Source organism: Canis lupus, chromosome 4 (genome assembly GCF_048164855.1).
Source record: "Canis lupus baileyi chromosome 4, mCanLup2.hap1, whole genome shotgun sequence".
Lineage (NCBI taxonomy): Eukaryota > Metazoa > Chordata > Mammalia > Carnivora > Canidae > Canis > Canis lupus.
Genome location: NC_132841.1, coordinates 72,682,905 through 72,702,736, shown reverse-complemented (window position 1 = coordinate 72,702,736; position 19,832 = coordinate 72,682,905). Strand labels below are relative to the sequence as shown.

Below are 19,832 nucleotides of genomic sequence, written 5' to 3'. Positions count from 1 at the left end.
GCTAACATTTGTGGAATCCTTACCATGTGCCAAGCACTATGCTAAGTGCTTGCTGTACAGAAGTCCCTTTAATGCCAGTGAAAAGCCGGTGAGGGAGCTGTCAGTATTCCCATACTACAGATGAGGAAACAGGCTTATAGAGAAGTGGAATCCAGGTAGTCTTAGCTCAGAGCCTAAACTCTCAATCACTGAGCTGTAATTAAAAAAAAAAAAAAAAAGGAATATGCTTCCAAAAATGGCTGAGACCGTAAATAGTTTGAACTGTTGTCTTTTAGATTAAGTTCTGAGGCTATCTCCTGCTTCAAAATTGTGGTTCAAAATTGTGACACAATCATTAGCAACCGTTTCTATCTAACTTTTTAAAGATTCTTCTGTTCCAGAACCCATAGAATTATAAAACTGTACTTTTTTACAATCTAGTCTATAAAGGGGCTGGAAGAAAACATTTTAGTGAAGGAAAACATAATATAGTTTTAGATAGATTTAAAATGATTTATTTTATGCTCTCACACACACACCCCACCTCCCTCCCGTTCCTCTGAGCTTTTCGACCTTTTTCACTCTCCCCTTTCTGAGGATTTCAATGTGCCCTGGCTCCAGCAGTGGCAGTAGCTTTAGGATACGAGAGATCATTTTTCAATCTGTAAATAAGAAGATTATTGTATTTTTAGAATTCAGCTTCCCTTAAAAAAAAAATCAGCACTTATAGTCAAATGAATATGGTACATGCTGGAACCCATCCTTGATTTCCTTGTTGTAAGTTTGCCCATCTTGAAATTCTAGGAGGATGGAGAACAGGCGGCTTTCATTACATGAGTATTTGAGAAGGCCATTGTGGAGAAGGAGTGCCTCTAAAATAAAACAAAAACTGAAACAGACAGTATTCTTGAGTCAGAGTTGCCATCTCCCCTTTTCTGTTCTTTCTGGGCCTAGTCCAGTGGCCCTGGAAGAACAATGAAACACCATGAGAATGAGTAGAAAAACAATTCATCACAGAAGGCTTCTTCCTTAAATTTCAATTTTCAAAACCAGAGACAGGAATTATTGGGGGAGAGTATAGTCAGATGCATGAATGGATAAGACATAGATTTTTAGCAGATAGGAGAATAAAATCCATGCAAATAATAGAGCCTTGAGAACCTGATCTTATTTATATGTTTCCTTTTATACTTGGCTGAATACATATTTCATTTATCCAAGAAGTCATACCAAATATTGTACCAAAAGAAATCTAATTTACAATACAGACTTACAGAGATCCGCATACATATTTATGAAACGCTCCCTCCCCACTCCATCCCTACAAAAAAACCACAAAAAAAAAAAAAACCCACAAATGTGGTGCATATTTGTTAATGCCACACTGATTACCAAAAGACTGTTTTTATAAATAAAGAAGTAAATGCATATTTACCTATTTGCATTAAGAAACTCTCTTCCTTCCTCTCTCTTCAGAGTGAGTGCTGCCTAAAATAACCAGGTTTCCTGAGCAAAGTCTTCATCTTTTACATTCTAAAAAATGTCTGTTTAATCTCTTTTACATGCTTAACTCATTGGTGAATATGTAATAGGTTTGCAGAAATGATGGATGGATTGCTTTCTTGTTGACTGGTTCTTCATGGGTTGGTTTTTAAAAAAGAAAATAAGATTCATATACATACAGCCACCAAGTGTCCATGATCCTCCATGTTCCATTAGAACATGCTCTCGGCTGTTTTTCTAGAAATGATGAGAAATTTGTACTAATTGATTAATATTCTAGCTAATCTTTCCGCTGACCAGTGTAATGCACTTCCTCTTAAGGTAGAGAATGCTGAGTAAAGTGCTAGAGTTTTTCCACAGTTACCTACCTCCATGGAATTTTCTTCCAGCCAGTTGGCTTATCTCAACATCAAACCCAAATGGAGGAGAGTTAGAGCACACTAGCATGAATAACAAGGAAATGAAATGTGGGTGACTCCAAGCTTGTCCATTAAAAGAGAGGTATAGGGAAAAGGATGATCCCTTTGGAGTGTGGGTTCAAAATCTGCCACTGCCGTTATGAGCTGTGCAACACTGGACAAGTTACTTAACTTCTCTGACTTTCTGTTTATTCACCTTCAAAATGGTATCAATGACATCTACAACCTACAGTTGTCATGAAATTAGATGAATATGTGTCCCTGATTGGGGGTAGGATTTTGTGAGTTAGTGAACTAGCACAAAAGTTAACTCAAAATATATAAAACATATAAATACAACAAACTTGTCATTATGATTGGACGACCAGTCGTGGTACTTGTAGCAATTGTACAATATAGTATTTCTTGGGTTTCAAGAGGGTCTCAATTCTGATGGCAGCTTATTTTCATAATAAAGATGTCAAGATGTCTTAAATGGATCTGGTTTAGCTAAACCTAGATTAAATGAAGAAAAAGAGACCAGTCGAGATCATTATCTTTACTGCTTGCTCTGGAATGTGTTTCTCAAATGTATGTTTAGACAAACGTGTAGTTGTGTAACACCCTCCCATCAGTACCTACATACCCAAGTAACTTCATGTCTCCCTTGCTCTGATGCCCTTTTCTTCCATGTATTTTGAAGTGACAAGGCTCACTTAAAATTTTCCCTTCCCTGTATTTAGAGCACTTCCTGACGAAATTCCCTTTTCTACAGTGATTTAGTACTTTACCCTTGTCCCCGAACACTCCGACATTTGTGTGTACTCTGTGGTGTAGAGCTTTGTTTTGGATTTTATGAGTCTGGGGAACAGATATGGTCACCAAGTTTGGGAAAGGGACAGGATTATTAGGTTGTGTCTTCTGAGCTGATCCTCCATTTTCCTGGTTCTACCAGTATCAGGGCCATTCTCTTTCAGGTCCTGTGTCTGGCAGATTATCCACAGCCATCCTGCTCTTACCCTGACAGTCCATGACCTTGTTCCTGGTGGGTCCCTTTGGTTTTACTAGCCTGTCTCAGAGAAAAGGGGAGTTGTCAGAGTTGGCAGGTGGTGAGGAGGGGATGGAGGACCAGGAGTGGAGGTGGGCAGGCAGCTCATGTGGGATACCAGGACCCCTTCTTGGGAAAGGACCTATGTGGAGAATTGACTCACGAAGATACTCCACCCCCACCACCCACATCCCCACACCCCTCCTTCCTTGGGTGAAATAATAGCAGCTGTTGCTTTATTCTTTTCCAAAGAAAAGGGGTCAATATGTAGAGGTTGGTGAGGCCTCTCATTTGACTATCAATTCTCTTTCTGGGCTCACTGCTAAAAAAAAATTTTAAAAAAAATGCCTTGGTGGTTGTCTTCAGCTATTCCAGAATTTAAAAGTATAGAGAAAGTACTTTCACATTGGTTTTCATTTTTTAAATTAAAAAAAGAAATCCTATAAGTAAGACTCTTCATTTCTTCCAGTTGATAGTCTTGTAGCTGTGGACCGAGATAACCCCCCTCATCCCTGCCTGCCCCTGTGGTGGGAGGGAGGGAGATTTAAGCCTCCTCCTTTGTTTGCCACATTGGTTTCCAGTGCTCTGCCTTGACCACTTAGCGCTCTCTCTGAATAGCTATAGGTCGGGAGTAGTGGGCAGGAGCATCAGAGAAGAGTTGGCATGAGAACGGAACAGAACCACAGAATAGAAGGCAAGAGGGAAAGAAAGCATCTTGGAGGAAGAAAATACTGCTGCCTGGTACCCCCCAGCAGAGATATCCGGCCTATTGTGCCCACACCACTTGTCGCCGAAGAATTTCAGGCTTCAGTGGTGACAAGCTCAGGCAATAATGGGAAAGAGAGTGGGCCCCTTCTGAGAGAAATTATTGCAAGTGCAGAAAGCCAAGATATTTGAGATGTGATTCAGACCTGCGGATGAAAATGGGGGGTTGGGACATTTGACTGCAAACAGATTAGCACATTTTAAGGTTGGCGAAGTGTTGAAGTGGCACCATCCCAATAAATGGATACTTAGCCCTGGGTTTCAAGAGTAAAAGTAGCTAAGTTCATGCATGAAAGCCAAAATTGGCCTCCTTGCTTGTGGGAACTGCATTTGGTCCCCTCAGGGGCAGAAAGTATTCGAAAATTAGTAGTATAAGAGCAAAGTTCAAGTTCCCACTCCATTCTACTTGGTATTGACTAAGACCTGAGACAATCACTTAAGTGTTTTTTAATCTGCATTGTTGGTTGTTAAAATAAGAACATGGCAGGTACTAAGTAAGTGCTTATTATGAAAATTATGAATGATATGATTCAAATATAAATGAAATTATGGGAATTACCATTATATCACATTTTTTGGGCAAACCTAGCCCAATCATGGATACTATTTTTTTCAATACTATACCTTATTCTAAATATGTCGGTTATGAACAGTCACTATCTAAAGATTAAATCACTATTAGAATCTGATACTGATCACTGGAATACAGTATAACCTTTTAATACATTTATAAAAACACAACTTTAAATAAAGAAAATAGTCCCCTTTTGTTATGACTGGATTATACTATAATCAGATTTTGGTGTTTTCATGAGATTAGGGAGGAGAAAGGAGAAAAGTGAAGAAATATCTAATGAAGCAGAAGAGCCCATATTATTATAATTTAATCTTTTGAAGGTTTTGTATCCTTTCCAATTTTTTACCATCCCAAGAGACGTTAAGATATGTTCCATTTGCTAGAGCAGGAAGGGAAATCTTGAAAGTCACACCTCCTTTTTTACCTAGGATAACACCTCGCCTGAGGTAGACTTTGAAGATGTCCTGAAAACGAGGGGGCGAAGATGTTTAACATGAGATGAGGTACTCCATGCCCAGGGGAGAAGGTGGAAAGATAAGAAGAATCCCACCAAAAAAGAGAATTTTTTTTAATTTAGTTGAGAAGAAACAAAACCACAGAGAAACTATTTGAGAACTTTGGCTTTATAACCAATGTCTAACTTAAATGCAAATTGAAGATAAGTTGTGAGATGATCCGAATAATGGCTTAAATTTTGCCTACAAACATAAAAAAAAAAAAAGACTCACAAGCACACATATAAAATAATAGGTCTTTTAACAATTTAATGCCAGTTAATCCATGTGAGTCACCACAGTGACTTGAGATATGCTCAGGTTACCTTGCCAGAAATTTTTCTTAAATATCTCTTCATCTACAGATACATACACACCACTCACTATTTACACTCATAGCTTCCCCAACCAGTAAGAATTTGATTGCCCTTTCAAATCATTAGAGAGCCATGTGAACTCAACTCTTGAGACAGGAAACAAGTGATCAGGTGTTTGCTGACAAGGCTGTTGACTAGCCATTCTTTGGCTTTTTCCCTTCACCTCTTATGATGCCCTGATGAAATCTGATGCCAAGTTCTCGTAACTTGTGTAAAATCCCATTGCTGGGTGGAATGAGGGTAGGGGGGTGTAGAAGGAATTACTTTCCCTTTACCTTTCTCTGGAGAATTCCTTGGACTGACTTCCTGAAAATTTCCTTCTGTTTGCCTTCACCAGGGATGGCGGCCCTAGATAGTAAGGCATCAGGGAAGATGGGAATGCGAGCGGTAGTCTATTACATGACTACGACCATCATTGCCGTGGTGATTGGCATAATCATTGTCATCATCATCCATCCCGGGAAGGGCACAAAGGAAAACATGCACAGAGAAGGCAAAATTGTACAAGTGACAGCTGCAGACGCCTTCCTGGACTTGATCAGGTATGTCCTTGCAAGCCCATACCTTTGGGTATATGTTGACCACTCAGCCCCTCTCTTTGGGGAGCTCATCAAACTGCAGAACAGGTATCTAACTGAACCAGCCTCACTGGGCTTGAAACGAAGGTCTCATCTTTACTTTTTCTAGCAGAAATTAAAGGTTTTATTTTCTGATCTCCTGGGAAAGAGGTGAGAAGAGCAAAGAGAGGATATAGATTTTGAGTGCCTTGCTTTTAGGATTCAGAATCTGACCCACTCAGTTCTCTCAGCTTTGCAGCTTACCTTGGAATATTAATAAGTCTTATCCTACTATTCTCAAGTCTTGCTGTTTAAAGCTAGTTTTTATTCAACTATAGCCTGTTGATTGGACTCTTCTAATTTAAAACCTGTCATCTGTATCATCATCTGTTATACACAACTTCTGTCTAGAAAGGACTTTAAAGATCATCTGGTCATTCCTGTCCTAAGGTTTTCCTTTTATATTCTTTATGAAGAAAGGATTTGGCAAACCAGCAGTAAAAGATTAAAGGATGGCTTCTTTAGCATTGTTTTGGGTATAAACCATACACTGATGGCAAATGAGTTTTATCCAATACTTGAAACAGACTTGACTGTAGAGTCATCTCACATGGAACCATGAAGTAAACCAAGGTTTGATCCTGGCACCTTCCTGCTTGCTCTCTCTTCACACCTGCCCTTGCATCAGTCAGGTCCTGGCAGGAAGCGTATCGCATATTCCAAAGGATCAGTAAAAAGGGTTGGTAAAGGTACAGGCGGGGTTAAGGGAACCTACAAGGGATGGTGAGGCACCACCAACATAGGAAGCTGTTTTCTTGTCATCCCCAGTTCTGAGGGGCAAAGGAAGGAATGCAGGAAGAGCTGTGGTCTTGGGAAAGAGCCATATGATAACAACAACAGCTCTAATTTAGATGGAGAGAGTTGCTGTCCACCCTGTCAAAGAGAGAGGTGAAGAATACATACAACCACTTCTCTCTCTCTTGCTACCCTGTGATCTGCTAATACATCCCACTGGACAAACCCGAAAAGGAAGCCAGAAGGCAAGAAAGCCCACATGCTACAACCTAAGGGGTTAGCCTCCCAGTGCACAGAGCAGGCTAGAGAGTGCATCTAGAAGGGCAAATGGAATATATCCCAGCACACAGGCCTCTAGATTTCTCACCTGCTCAGCATTCCTCCACCATGTAGCCTTCCCAGCCTGTCCTCCCAAAACCAAGTCCTTCCCTCCCTTCTGTACAATTTCCTTACAAAGTGACTGGTTTGCCAATCCTAGATGCCTACTCTAGATGTTCCCCCATTGATCATCTGAAAGAAACTACCCCTAGGGACTTGATTTCACATGCCATCTCAAGGGACGGGTCTGTGGCAAGTAGATTCAAGAGAGATTTGAGGAAAAAGGCTGTCTTCAGAAGCACTTCTGTTTCTACCATGAATGACTTTGTCTCATCTATATAGAATAAGCACAACCCAGGCCTGTAGAGCCTCTTCTTGAAAACCCTTTTTAGGGAGTTAATCACAATTACCTGACGGTAAGAAGCCACCCTATAACATTATTTCATATCAAGTTGTCCCCCAATAGCTATGATTTTATTTAGTTCATAAAATTAATTAAGGCTTTTCACCATTTTTTCATGAACTTTACCATCAGCTAGGTTAGGTTAGGAGGATCTTATTAAATTCTCTTTCTGTATAATTTCTACTCTTTGCTTGAAGAATCGGGATCTTGTCATTCTAAGTCCAGTTGATCCATCAGAGTGCTATGTATTTCTGCCTCTCCTTGCTCTAGTGGTAGGTGTATGAGTAGCCTATCCCTGCCAGTCAGTTGGCTTGAGCATTTTTCCTGAAATCTCCTGAACTCACATTTCTATCAGGATTTATGGAAACAGACCCATAGAGCATAGATAGGAAGGAAAAGGAAACAGGATGGTCTAGGCAGTAAGAAGAAAGGGACAGACAAGAGTTGATGACCTAAAAATATGACTTGGATAGCACACAACTGCTGGATAGTTTATTCCCAATCTCTTCAAGAGATAAATCTCAGAGACCTAAATGGGTATAGTGACTTGGCCAAGTTCACACAGCTATTTAGAGACTCCTCAGCTAGATTGTGGCCCCTTGAACCCTGCCATGAACTCAAACACTGCTCTGAGAGAGTGACAATCCTTGCCACATGGACCACAAGTTTAAATTTTGTGGGACATTTCCCCATTGGTCACCAACGAGGCTCAAAATCTCCAGCAATTCCAAGTCAATATCTCATCCCCCATGTGGCCTTTGGGAAGATTTTGTGGAGAACACAATTGCACAGTCTGACCTTGACATTTGATTCAAAACATTTGGTCCCTAGACATGGAACAATATCAAACTGGCCACTATTAAATAATGCCTCAGTTAACCAGAATGTTTATAACCAAAGGTGTTTCCATATTCTCACTTTGGTTATTCCTGGGATCAGGATTTGATGATATACTGACAAATTTTTAAATCCCACTGTCTGACAGAAGGACAGACTTCTCTGAAAAAATATGAACTACGTGGGCCCCACAGAAGGATGACCATATGTCCCATTTCAAGTTGTAAAATCTACCAAAATCTTTTTATCCATTTGCCACTTAGTTCAATACAATCTTTACCTTAGACACAATGAAAAAGTATTTAAGAAGCAAATTTATTATTTGAGAAACTTTTCAAGTGACCATTATTTTCTTTGCAGGAATATGTTCCCTCCAAATCTGGTGGAAGCTTGCTTTAAACAGGTAAACACTCTATAGCCACTAATGCATTTTTGAAATTCCTCTTTGGCATACCAAACAGTGGGACCCTCTTGTTTATTCTATTTTTTTTTCCATTTCTCTGCAATAGGAAACACTCTTTTGCCAACCAGATGGAAAGCACTAGGGTTTTCTGGAGAATTTGCAGCGGGTGGGGAGGTCTTACCTTATATTAAAGGCTTATTAGTTGCCAGATACTATGTAAGTCTTGCATACAAATAGCTCCTTGAGTCTCTGTTAATAATTAAGAAGGCCAATCAGGACACTCCCTCCCTCTCTGTGCCCCCACATTCCACACACAAGAGCCCACCAAGCAAACAAACTCCAGTAGACACATTTACAACTTGTTTTAAAGATTAGGGAGAGGATTCAAGTTTCTGGGTTTAATTAAAAAAAATCAATGGATTGGTTTTGAAAAGTCTACTAAGAGCCTTGTGGATTCTAAAGGATGAACCATATCAGAAATGGCATCATCATTTCTTGAATGCCTACTATATGCCAAACACTAATGTTATATCTGGTCCTCACATGAATGGGATGGGTATAATTGTCTTCATTTCTTTTTTTTTTTTTAAGATTTTATTTATTTATTTATTTGAGAGAGAGAGAGAGAGAGTGAGTGAGAAAGAGCATAAGCTGAGGGGCAGCAGAGAGATAGGAGCAGACTTCCCACTGAACAGGGAGCTGGACACAGGACTTGATCCCAGGACTCCAGGATCATGATCTGAGCTGAAGGCAGACACTCAACTGACTGAGTCACCCAGGTGCCCCATTGTCTTTCTTTCATTGATGAGGCAACTCATATATTATAATTCAGAAGGAATATTTAATAGGCACAAGATTTCATGAGTAATAAATGGTAGATCCAGAATTCAGATCCATTGTGTTGACTCCAAATTTTATCTTCTTTCTGCTCTCTGCTTCCTGGAGAGGGATGAGACACCCGCGTAGAGGCTATAGTGATCTCCAGTTTCTTTTAGCCTACATCCAGGCAATTCTTGGCTCTCTGTTATGGGTACAAATATACTTTACAGTTAAGGGGTAAAGTTCATTCTAACTTCATCTGAATAAAAAAGCTTTGTTGCCCAAAAGATTAAAAGGAAAACAGTTAGACATTCTAGGTTAAATAATGGTGTCACTTCATCCTAGCTATAAATCCCTAACCCTTCTGCTTAGAATCTGTAAAACAAACAAAATAAAACCCCAACCCTGTGGAGGACTAAGTTTTACACATACAAGTCGCCCTTTGGTTTCCCTCCTCTCTTTTTTAAATTTTTATTGACTATTTTTAATAGCTAATGCATGTACACACTGCAAAATTCAAACAGAATCCCTTCTTTAAAAAAAAAAAAGTCTAAGAAGCCAAAATCGAACTTTCTTTATTCAAAACCAGCAATAACCATAAATAATATACCCCTTTCAATCCAACCAGCCAACCCCAGCACCATGGGGCTGACTATTCCAGTTAGTCAGCTGGCACTGGGCAACATCAAAAATGCTGATTTCTACCAGCACTGGGAAAAGTGCTGACTCGAGCAGATTTATTGTATTTGGTTTTGGATTGCATTTACAGGATTTTGAAAGGGAAGCAAATGTATCCTCCCAGATCTATTTGTCTTAGACCAGAATGCAAATGAGGTTTCAATTTCTGTAGGCTACAAACCGTGTCCAAGGGGAAAGAGTTGAAGCCATAGGAAAGGCTAATCAGGATTGGAAATCTACCCTAGATAATCCATAAAATGCATAAGCATCCCAATGAAATAGAGATTTGAGAATTGATTGGAACAGGAGACCAAAACGGGCCAATTTCTTTGTTACTTAGAACTACCAACGGTATCAATGATTCTTCAGGGATGTGTCCACATTACTGACAGCTGGCTATATTTGAAACTAGTGGTTTCCCATCAGACAAAAAAGTCTCCCATTCGCTCTTGGTCGAGAAATGGCCCAGCACTTCGTGTACAGCTGTGCTTTCTTCCCCTAGACTGTAGGTCCGGTCAATATCCGTACATTATTACTCTCTGATCCTTTACCACTATCAACATAAAGGCCAGGAATTCTGCTCTCATTAAAATCATAGATGGATGGGCTTAATTGTTTTATATGGTCACAGTCATATACACGGCATCTTCTGTCTGGGACATCTATACAGAAGTTGTTGGGAAAAGACCCTACCTTGAATAAGAAGAGAAATTCCTTTATTGACTTGAGAATTGGCTTGTCATCCTCAACTATTAATCAAGCATCTATTCTTAAGAAGTGATACAAAAAAAAAAAAGAATACTATCAGAAATGCCTTAAAACTATTGTTTTGGGATTTTTAAATTTTTTGTAAACATAATTAAGTTTTTTGTTTTAATTCCAGCATAGTTAATATACAGTGTTATATTAATTTCAGGTATACCATATAGTGACACAACAGTTCTATGTGTTATTCAGTGCTCATCATAAGTGTGCTGTTTAATCCCCATCATCTATTGACCCCCCACCTCCCATCCCCCCACCCCTCCTCTGGTCCAACTGTTTGTTCTCTATAACTAAGAGTCTATTTCTTGATTAATCTCTCTCTCTTTCTCTTTTTCCTTTGTTGTGTTTCTTAAATTTCACATAAGTAAAATCATATGGTATCTTTCTCTGCCTGACTTTTTTCACCTAGCATTGTACTCTTTAGATCCATTCATGTCATTGCAAATGGCAAGATTTCATTCTTTTTATGACTGAATAATATTCCGTTGTATAATATACCACATCTTCTATTGATGGACACTTGGGCTGCTTCCATAATTTGGTTATTGTAAATAATGCTGCTATAAACATAGGGGTGTATAGGGGATTTTTAAATTTTTAGTATTCACTGAAATCTCCAGCTAAGTCTAGTCTCCACAGGCCTTTGTTACTGAGCACCATTAGCCAACCTTAGTGTACTTTACAATTTTAAAAATTTACTTTAAAATTTATAAGATATTCTCATATATTCTGCTTAATTTGGTCACTACAACAGCCCTGTGAGGTAGAACCACTGTGGCCATTTCTGCTTCACCAACGTAAATAAGACCAAAATGACATTTGGTGATTTGTCCATGATCCTATAGCATGATCCTATAGAAAGTAAAGGGACTGTTGTGAATATTTAGATTTACAGTTTTTTAAAAGCCCATTATAACCATTTTATTAGGGTTTCAGAAGAAAGCAAAAGCACATGTGTACGTTTAGTTCAGCACCTTCAACCACATACCTCTTTCTTGTTATGATTTGTTTTGTATTTGAATGTATGTGTGTCCCTGCTGAAGAAGTAGTAGAGGTTTATCACACATTAGATAGATGATAGATAACTTCTATAATACTATCCTCTGAGTACAAGGTAATGTATGTAATTATAGAAAATTTGGACAATAGAAAAGTAGAAGAAAACAAAAATCACCTTTAATCCTTGTTGTGCCTTTTCTTTTTAAGTTTAAAACCAACTATGAGAAGAGAAGCTTTAAAGTGCCCATCCAGTCCAATGAGACGCTCATGGCTGCCGTGATAAACAATGTGTCGGAAGCCATGGAGACTCTTACAAGGATCACGGAGGAGTTGATCCCAGTTCCAGGGTCTGTGAATGGGGTCAATGCCCTGGGACTAGTTGTCTTCTCCATGTGCTTTGGACTTGTGATTGGAAACATGAAAGAGCAAGGGCAAGCCTTGAGAGAATTCTTTGATTCTCTTAATGAAGCCATCATGAGATTGGTAGCAGTGATAATGTGGTACGTATTTCTATTTGCTATATATGCTGTATACAGATGTTTATTGCCATCAACATGTGTTCTGTACTGAGGGAGACGCCACCAGGCAGGATGGCCAATTGCAACCATCTCACTTGGGTAAGCACAAGAAAATCAATGGTTTTCTGGGCCTGTAGTGGCCTCGAACCCATCTGCAAGCCACTCTCAATAAGTTTGCCTCCTTGTTTTTGAAACGTGTCCACTTCTTTACTCCAGTGCTGGTGGGATCCCATTCCTTAGTTCTTCATTTTATAACTATTTAGTTATTCATTCAATATCTATTTATTAGGTGCCAACTGTATATGGAGCACACAATGGCACACACTCTGGACGTAGCAGTGAAGAAAACAGACAAGGATGTCCTAGAACTTATATTCTTTTAAGGGACATAGAAAATAAACAAATCAACCAAATGCCTCAGTAACAAGCATTGTGAAGAAATAAAGACAGCAGCAGATTTTATTTTATGTGATGTGATAAAAAGTGACTATGAAGGAAACGCAAAATTTGCCCGGAATGATGCACAAAGGCCTCTGAGGAGGTGACTTTTTTTTTTGCTAAGATCTGAGTGACCAGGAGAAACTAGCAACACACAGTGCCAACAGAAGAGAATTCACAGTAGAGGGAAAAGCAAATGTAGAGGCCCCTTGACCATCAGAAGAAGTGAGATCTCCTCTCGTCCGCTAGGAAAGAAATGTAAAATGGCAGTCCTGCTGCCTGCCTGAAGGACTCGTGGGAAGTGTTAAAGAATGCCAATCCACAATTTATAACAAAACTTCCCTGAAATAAAGCTGAGAGTAGGACACAAAGGAAAAGATTAAATCTGCAGAAGAACATTGATTGACCTTGGAAAGTAAATTCTCACCAGCTGGGAGAGAGCCCTTTGATTGGTTTAGGCCTCGTGTGGGGGTTACTTTTCCTTTATCCTTTATTTCTAACCCAGACTCCTTCTTGGCCCTGGAGGGAGGAAAGCATCCATTTCTAAGAAAAGCACCCCCCAACGTGATTAAAAATGTCCTTTGTCTTTATTGCCACCAAAGTCCGGAGAAATCTATTTTTCAGGAGCTTGTACGAGGTGGATATGAACTTGGGCTTGAAGACTGATCAGAATGTGGTCTCCACAGGAACCCTGGGTTGAAGTCCTGGGGCCTCTCCTTTGAAATCCTGGCAGAGCTGAAAGTGGACATTTATCTTCATATTATTAAAATGCCTCCACCTTTCACCCCTTTTATGAAAGAAGCCCATTCAAGGCTGCTGAATGAACCTCACATGTAGCTTTCAAACTGTACATTCGCCTGCACATTCAACATTGAGTTATTACTTTTCTGAAAACAGGTACTTTTATAATTTCCTGGCCTGTGTTTGAAAGGACTTTTAAAAGAAGCATTGTATTTTTCAACTTGAAATAAGACCTGCACAGTTCCCAGCAGACCCTTCCTAAGGGCGATTGGCCCCTCTGTTTTTAGGAACGTGAGTTTGGTTGTAGTTTACTGAGCCCATCAGACAAAGAGTTGAAAATGGGGCAGAGGGACCTTTATGCAACAAAGTTGTTATACGTATGAGTTATTTTGTGTCTCAGTTGTTCATTCTTGCCAGCCTGCAGGGGGAAGATCACAAATGTCAGCAGCAGCCTGTGAGTGATAATTACTTAATTAGAGCACCTATAACCTGATTGTGGTAGTACATACCTGCACATTATTAATTTTAATAGCTTTGAATTTATTATTTGGTTGACTTCAGTCTATGGCAAATGATACTAGTTTTCCATTCGCACTGTAACATAAAATTTATTCTCAGGGTAAATTTATTTAAGAGTTGATTTGAAGACTAATACTAAGTAATACTGTAAGTGGTGCATAATGTAGGAAAAAATAATAAAAATGGACTTTGGTTAAGAGAGATGACTGGAAATCTAAAACACTGAAATGGCATTGTGTGCATCTTGCTTTAACTTGGAAAGTAGGCCCTGACGTGGGAGATGCTCCCAAAACTCTGGATATTATTCATTGGATTCCAGCTGTTCAGAGTCCTTAGAAGGAGAACAAAAGGCAGGGGGAGCTGGGTGGCATCTGAGGACCACAGAAGTGACCCAGGTGGGGTGAAAGGAGGGTGATCTAAAAAAAGAGGTGGGTAAAAAAAAAAAAATCCTCTGAACCTGTCTTTTTTTCATAGGTTCAGGAGGAAAAAAAAATGTGACCTAGAGAAATTCTGAGAGGAAAGCCTTATTGTGTGTTCTTTATATTTAAAAAAAAAAAAAAAAAAAAACTTGACAGTTCTGCAAGTTCTAATGGTATCCTGGACACAGAAAGTTTGGAAATCAACTCTCTTGTCGTGTTTTCTTGTCACTTGATAGTTTCTGTGGAGTAGCTCATTGGCAATCAGACTTCCAACTGTGCATGTGTTGCTTCTACATAGGTACGCCCCTCTGGGCATCCTCTTCCTGATTGCAGGGAAAATTGTTGAGATGGAAGACATGGGAGTGATTGGGGGGCAGCTTGCCATGTACACAGTGACAGTCATTGTCGGCCTGCTCATTCACGCGGTCATCGTCCTGCCCCTCCTCTACTTCTTGGTAACACGGAAAAACCCTTGGGTTTTTATCGGAGGGTTGCTGCAAGCACTCATCACAGCTCTCGGAACCTCCTCCAGGTACGTATGTACATATATGTGGCTTACTCCTATCAGAAAATGTATCTCAAACTTAACTCTGATCCAGTGTCTTGGTATGGGTGTTGAGGAGGGGGAGGGAGATGGTCCTGGGTTTTAAACTTCCAGGCATGTGAATTGGCATTTTCACTTAGGTGCTAATTAGACCTCATTGGGATTCAAGGAATGGTTGGCTATAGACCCTCTTGGGAGACAAGTGGAAATCAGCTGTTCCTTTCCTTCCCACCGTCATCTTTCTCTTCCAGTTGACCTGTGCCTGAGGGAAAGATGGCAGAGTCACTCAGCACAGGCTGTGGAGATAGGGGGATAATCACAAGTGATGCCTCACAGAACAACCCAGCAGCGGGAGAGCTACCAAATAACCCAGTGACGGGACCCACGCTGTTTTATCCCTGTTCCCCTTTTTATACAAGTGCTCACTTAGTTCCCTTTAAGTTAGGACAAAGGAGAGGAAGGAACTCTGTCCAAAATACCAAAGACAGAGTCATGGTCTAAAGGATCTGGATGGTCAGCTGACACACTTTTTTTTTTTTTTTTTTTTTTTTTAAACATTGACAGTTCTGCTACCCTACCCATCACATTCAAGTGCTTGGAAGAGAACAATGGCGTGGACAAACGTGTCACCAGATTCGTGCTCCCAGTGGGTGCCACCATTAACATGGATGGGACCGCACTCTATGAGGCTTTGGCTGCCATTTTCATCGCTCAAGTTAACAATTTTGAACTGAACTTTGGACAGATTATTACGATCAGGTATGAAGAAAATTCTGCACAACAGTTTCTTAAGAATGCCTTTAAATGATGAGTCGGTGATCAAGGAGTGGCTGAAGAAACTGGTGGGAAAGGGGATCAACCATAAGCAGGAGGTTGGGGTTTGTGGCAGTAGCTTTATTCTTTATATTTAGATATTTTTATTCATTTTTTTAAAATTACAGATGTATGCATTTATTAATAATAAAATTCTAATAATATGGAAATGTAGAAGATAAAAAATGTAACTTCCCTGCCACCATCATCCCCCATCTTTCTATAGGTCACCACTGTTACTGTTTGGGGTATAAAGATCTTTCCTTCCTTTAGGAAGTACACAAACTTTTTTTTGAAATTAATGGAATCATGCCATACATACTGCTTGTCAGTGGATTGACTTATTTATCAATATACCATCAATAAAACATTTAGCTCTTTCCTTTTAAAATCTACAGAATACATAGTATGGATATCTCTTTTTTTAAAATGCTAGATTAGGGGTGCCTGGGTGGCTCATTTGGTAAAGTGTCTGCCTTTGGCTCAGGTCATGATCCCAGGGTCCTGGGATAGAGCCCTGCATCTTGCTCTCCGCTTAGCAAGGAGCCTGCTTCTCCCTCTCCTTCTCTCTGCCACTCTGCCTACTTGTGCTTTGTCAAATAAATAAAATCTTTTTAAAAATGTTAGATTATACTTCAGTTTTAAAATGTTAGCTTTTAGGATTCCTGGGTGACCCAGCGGTTGAGCGTCTGCCTTAGGCCCAGGGTATGATCCTGGAGACCCATTATCGAGTCCCACATCAGTCTCCCTGCATGGAGCCTGCTTCTCCCTCTGCCTGTGTCTCTGCCTCTCTCTCTCTCTCTCTCTCTCTCTTTCTGTGTCTCTCATGAATAAATAAATAAAATCTTTTAAAAATTTAAAAAAATAAAATGTTAGCTTTTATTGTCAATATTAAAAAATTTAAATACACTTGAAAAACTGGATTAACGTGTTCTCTTGGGTTAATTTTTAGGCAGTATAAAGTAGAGGAAAGACCGCGTTGACAAATAGGTTGAATATTTTATTTCTGTGGACTATTTTTTTTAACTATTTTATTTGAGGTGTCTAGTGAAAAGTAATTATCCTTTCTATACCCTCCCCTAATTTTTTACTTTCCTTCTCCAGAGGCAACCACTGTTGCTGGCTAATTTCTTTTATATTCTTCTGGAGATAGCCAGCACATATCCATGTGTATATGCTATTATAATCCTGTTTTTGCTTGCTGAAAGTCCATTATGCACAACAGACCTATACGTGTGTAAGGGAGAATTTAAGCCTCACAAGCCAGATCAGACTCTGCTCTTCATTGCATGTGTGTGTGTTAATTATTATTAACAATTTATTTTGGATATCAAAATAAGTCAGATTTTTTTCACAACTTTTTATTATAAAAATTATCTTACAAATGGGAAAGTTGAAATAATATGACAACAAATATCTACCTAGATCCAACAATTATTAACATTTTACCATTTTTGCTTCTTTCTTTCTCGGCCTTCATTACATTTTACATACTTAGTCCAGCATGCATCTCCTGAGAATAAGGATCATTTTTTACATAACCACAATAGTAAGAATCTTTAAAATACTTCCAGAATATCTAATCTATACCCAAATTTCCCCCAGTTGCCCCCAAAAAATGTCTTTTATAACTTTTTCCCCTAGACCAAGATAAAATCCAGATTTATGGCTTGCATTTGGTTTTTATGTCACTTTAGTCTATTTTTAATCTCCATTAATTCCCCTACTTTGTGTGTGAGTGTGTGTGTGTGTACACATATATGTTTATCTAGAAATAAGTTATCTTAGACTCCGTATATATGTTTTGAGTTATTGGAAAATAATAATAGCTATAGGATTCATTACAATTAAAAAAAAAATGAAACTGATCACAGCCAGATGCGACTGGCCTGGGGGTTCTGGGAGCCCTGAGCACAGTCTATCTCTGGGGCTGGAAGAGCAATATTTTAGCTCACCATAACCTATTCTTGGGCATACCTTGGCATACTGGTTGAAAAGCTCTGAGTAATGAAAAAGGCTCTGTTGCATGTAAGTCAGTAAAATATTATAATAATGATAAGAGTGACTCTGTCTCTCATGTGGTGCAGCTCTGCTCCACAAAACCCTCAAGGCTGGTAGGTGTTTTATATGGTGTAAGGGACCAAGGCTTTGATTCCACCATCCCTGAGTATTACCCTCATCCACGCAGTCCAGGATGGCCTATCACCACCTTCAAATCTTAGCCAGTGGGAAGCAGAGGGGGGCATAGCCTGCAAGGTGCTTGATCACTTTCATCCATATCTCATTGGCAGAACTTAGTCTAAGCTCCAAGGGAGCCTGGGAAATGTGGTCTTCACTCTGGACAGCCAGATAAACATTCTAGTACCATAGAAGAGGAACAATATAAGGGAACCATAACAGTCTCTTCTACAGACCTACTTTTATTAATTCCACTTTATATCTAGGTAATATTTTACTATGTATAAAACATTTTCACAATCTCGAATCAGCCTATATCAAATAGGTATTTAACAGAGTCCTAGACTGGTTGTGTGCCTTACAAATTGGGTCTATACTACCTCCATAAAAAATGTTTATGGTGGTACAGAACTTTGTTCATAAATCCTTTTGCTTTGGAATTAATAAGTTTGATTTTTTTTCTGACCACACTAATCATACAAGTTCAGTATCTTTACAATCTTCTACTTGCATAGAAGAATTGTAGGAAACAAACTGTTATTGTAACTATACAGTATTTTAGACTTTATAAAATAATTTCACGTATGTGAAAAATATCTGTAGCCATCAATTTCTTCATTTAAAAACAGCTATAATAATAGGACCAATTTCCTAAGGGTTATCATGAGGATCAAATGAGATAAGCCATTCTTGGTATATCAGATGGCACCTAATAAGCCCCTGGTAAATATTAATATTATTGTTAGCTCAGTGGTTTTTTACAGCCTCATTTAAATTTGTCTAAAGCATAGCCTCTTCTGTTAACTTGTCCAGTCAGACATCACCGCCCCCGTGCATAGTGTGCAGGGAATACTCTCTGGGGGGAACGTGTACAAATGTTTTATGTTTTGGAACTCCTTTTAACAGCATCACAGCCACAGCTGCCAGTATTGGAGCAGCTGGGATTCCTCAGGCTGGCCTGGTCACCATGGTCATTGTGCTGACGTCTGTGGGCCTGCCCACCGATGACATCACGCTCATTATCGCCGTGGACTGGTTCCTGTGAGTATGCTTGGACTGCCTTCCGGCTCGCTGTCACAAGCCCCCCCTCTGTTATTCCAGGGTACCAGCTTGGCACACCTGCCAAAAGGGCTCCACCAAGAGGGGCAGCGTGGCCTGTGATTAAATTGTCCTCACCGCCTAAGCCCTGCCCTTATCTAGAAATCAAGCCCAAAACACCAAGTGCACTCAGGCCCTTATCAGCCAGGGGGAGGGGGAAAAGGGGCACATCTGGCAACTACACTTCTCACCCCATAAAGCCATTCAGCGATTGGGAAACTGTCTGTCTGCAAAGCCAACATAAGTCAGCAAGGCATTTTCTGAATTGCACAACACATCCCCACAGAGGCCAGAACAGAGCTACAGCCTCACATGCTGGCTCAGGCCCTCCTTGTGCTTCCCATTCCAATGGCGTAATGCAGTGCACATGTTCCCATCTGAGCCCAGCAGGGAGAAGGGCAGACATGCAGGGGGAAGAGAACTAGTATCATTAAGTAGAATTGACTTTTGGCTCTGGGGAAAGTTCCAAGAGAGGTACCCTCTGTACCCTCAGACCCTAATTTCAGGGGTTCATCTCTCTTCCATGGTCCCCTTGCCCCTCTAGCTGACATCTCTTCTCTCATAAATCCCCTTTCACTTGCAAAAAAGGTTTCTCCAGGATGCCCAAAGTGAATGCCTAGAAGGATACAGAGGGTGCTGCAGTCAACTGTATGTTGCCTTCACTAGAAGGATGATGAAGAGTTGATGGGTGTGCTCAAGGCACAGTAAGCGGGAGGAGGGTAATCCATTGAGAGCATGAGTCTCACAGTCACTCGGATCTGTGTTTGCGTCCCAGCCCTGTGTGACATTGGGCAGGTTCCCCAGCCATCCTGGTTTCTTCCTCTGTAAAATGGAGATGAGAATGCCATC

General features: G+C 39.9%; 1 protein-coding gene across 1 annotated transcript in view; it reads left to right on the top strand.

Annotated features, from left to right (window-relative positions):
* SLC1A3 (solute carrier family 1 member 3) overlaps window positions 1-19,832 on the top strand; it is a 78,105-nt gene that overhangs the window by 55,127 nt on the left and 3,146 nt on the right. Inside the window, exons 4-9 of the mRNA XM_072824879.1 lie at window positions 5,479-5,683; window positions 8,412-8,454; window positions 11,923-12,215; window positions 14,649-14,882; window positions 15,459-15,653; window positions 18,792-18,926. Of these exons, the coding sequence (XP_072680980.1) occupies window positions 5,479-5,683; window positions 8,412-8,454; window positions 11,923-12,215; window positions 14,649-14,882; window positions 15,459-15,653; window positions 18,792-18,926 (1,105 nt within the window). The remainder of the gene's footprint in view (window positions 1-5,478; window positions 5,684-8,411; window positions 8,455-11,922; window positions 12,216-14,648; window positions 14,883-15,458; window positions 15,654-18,791; window positions 18,927-19,832) is intronic.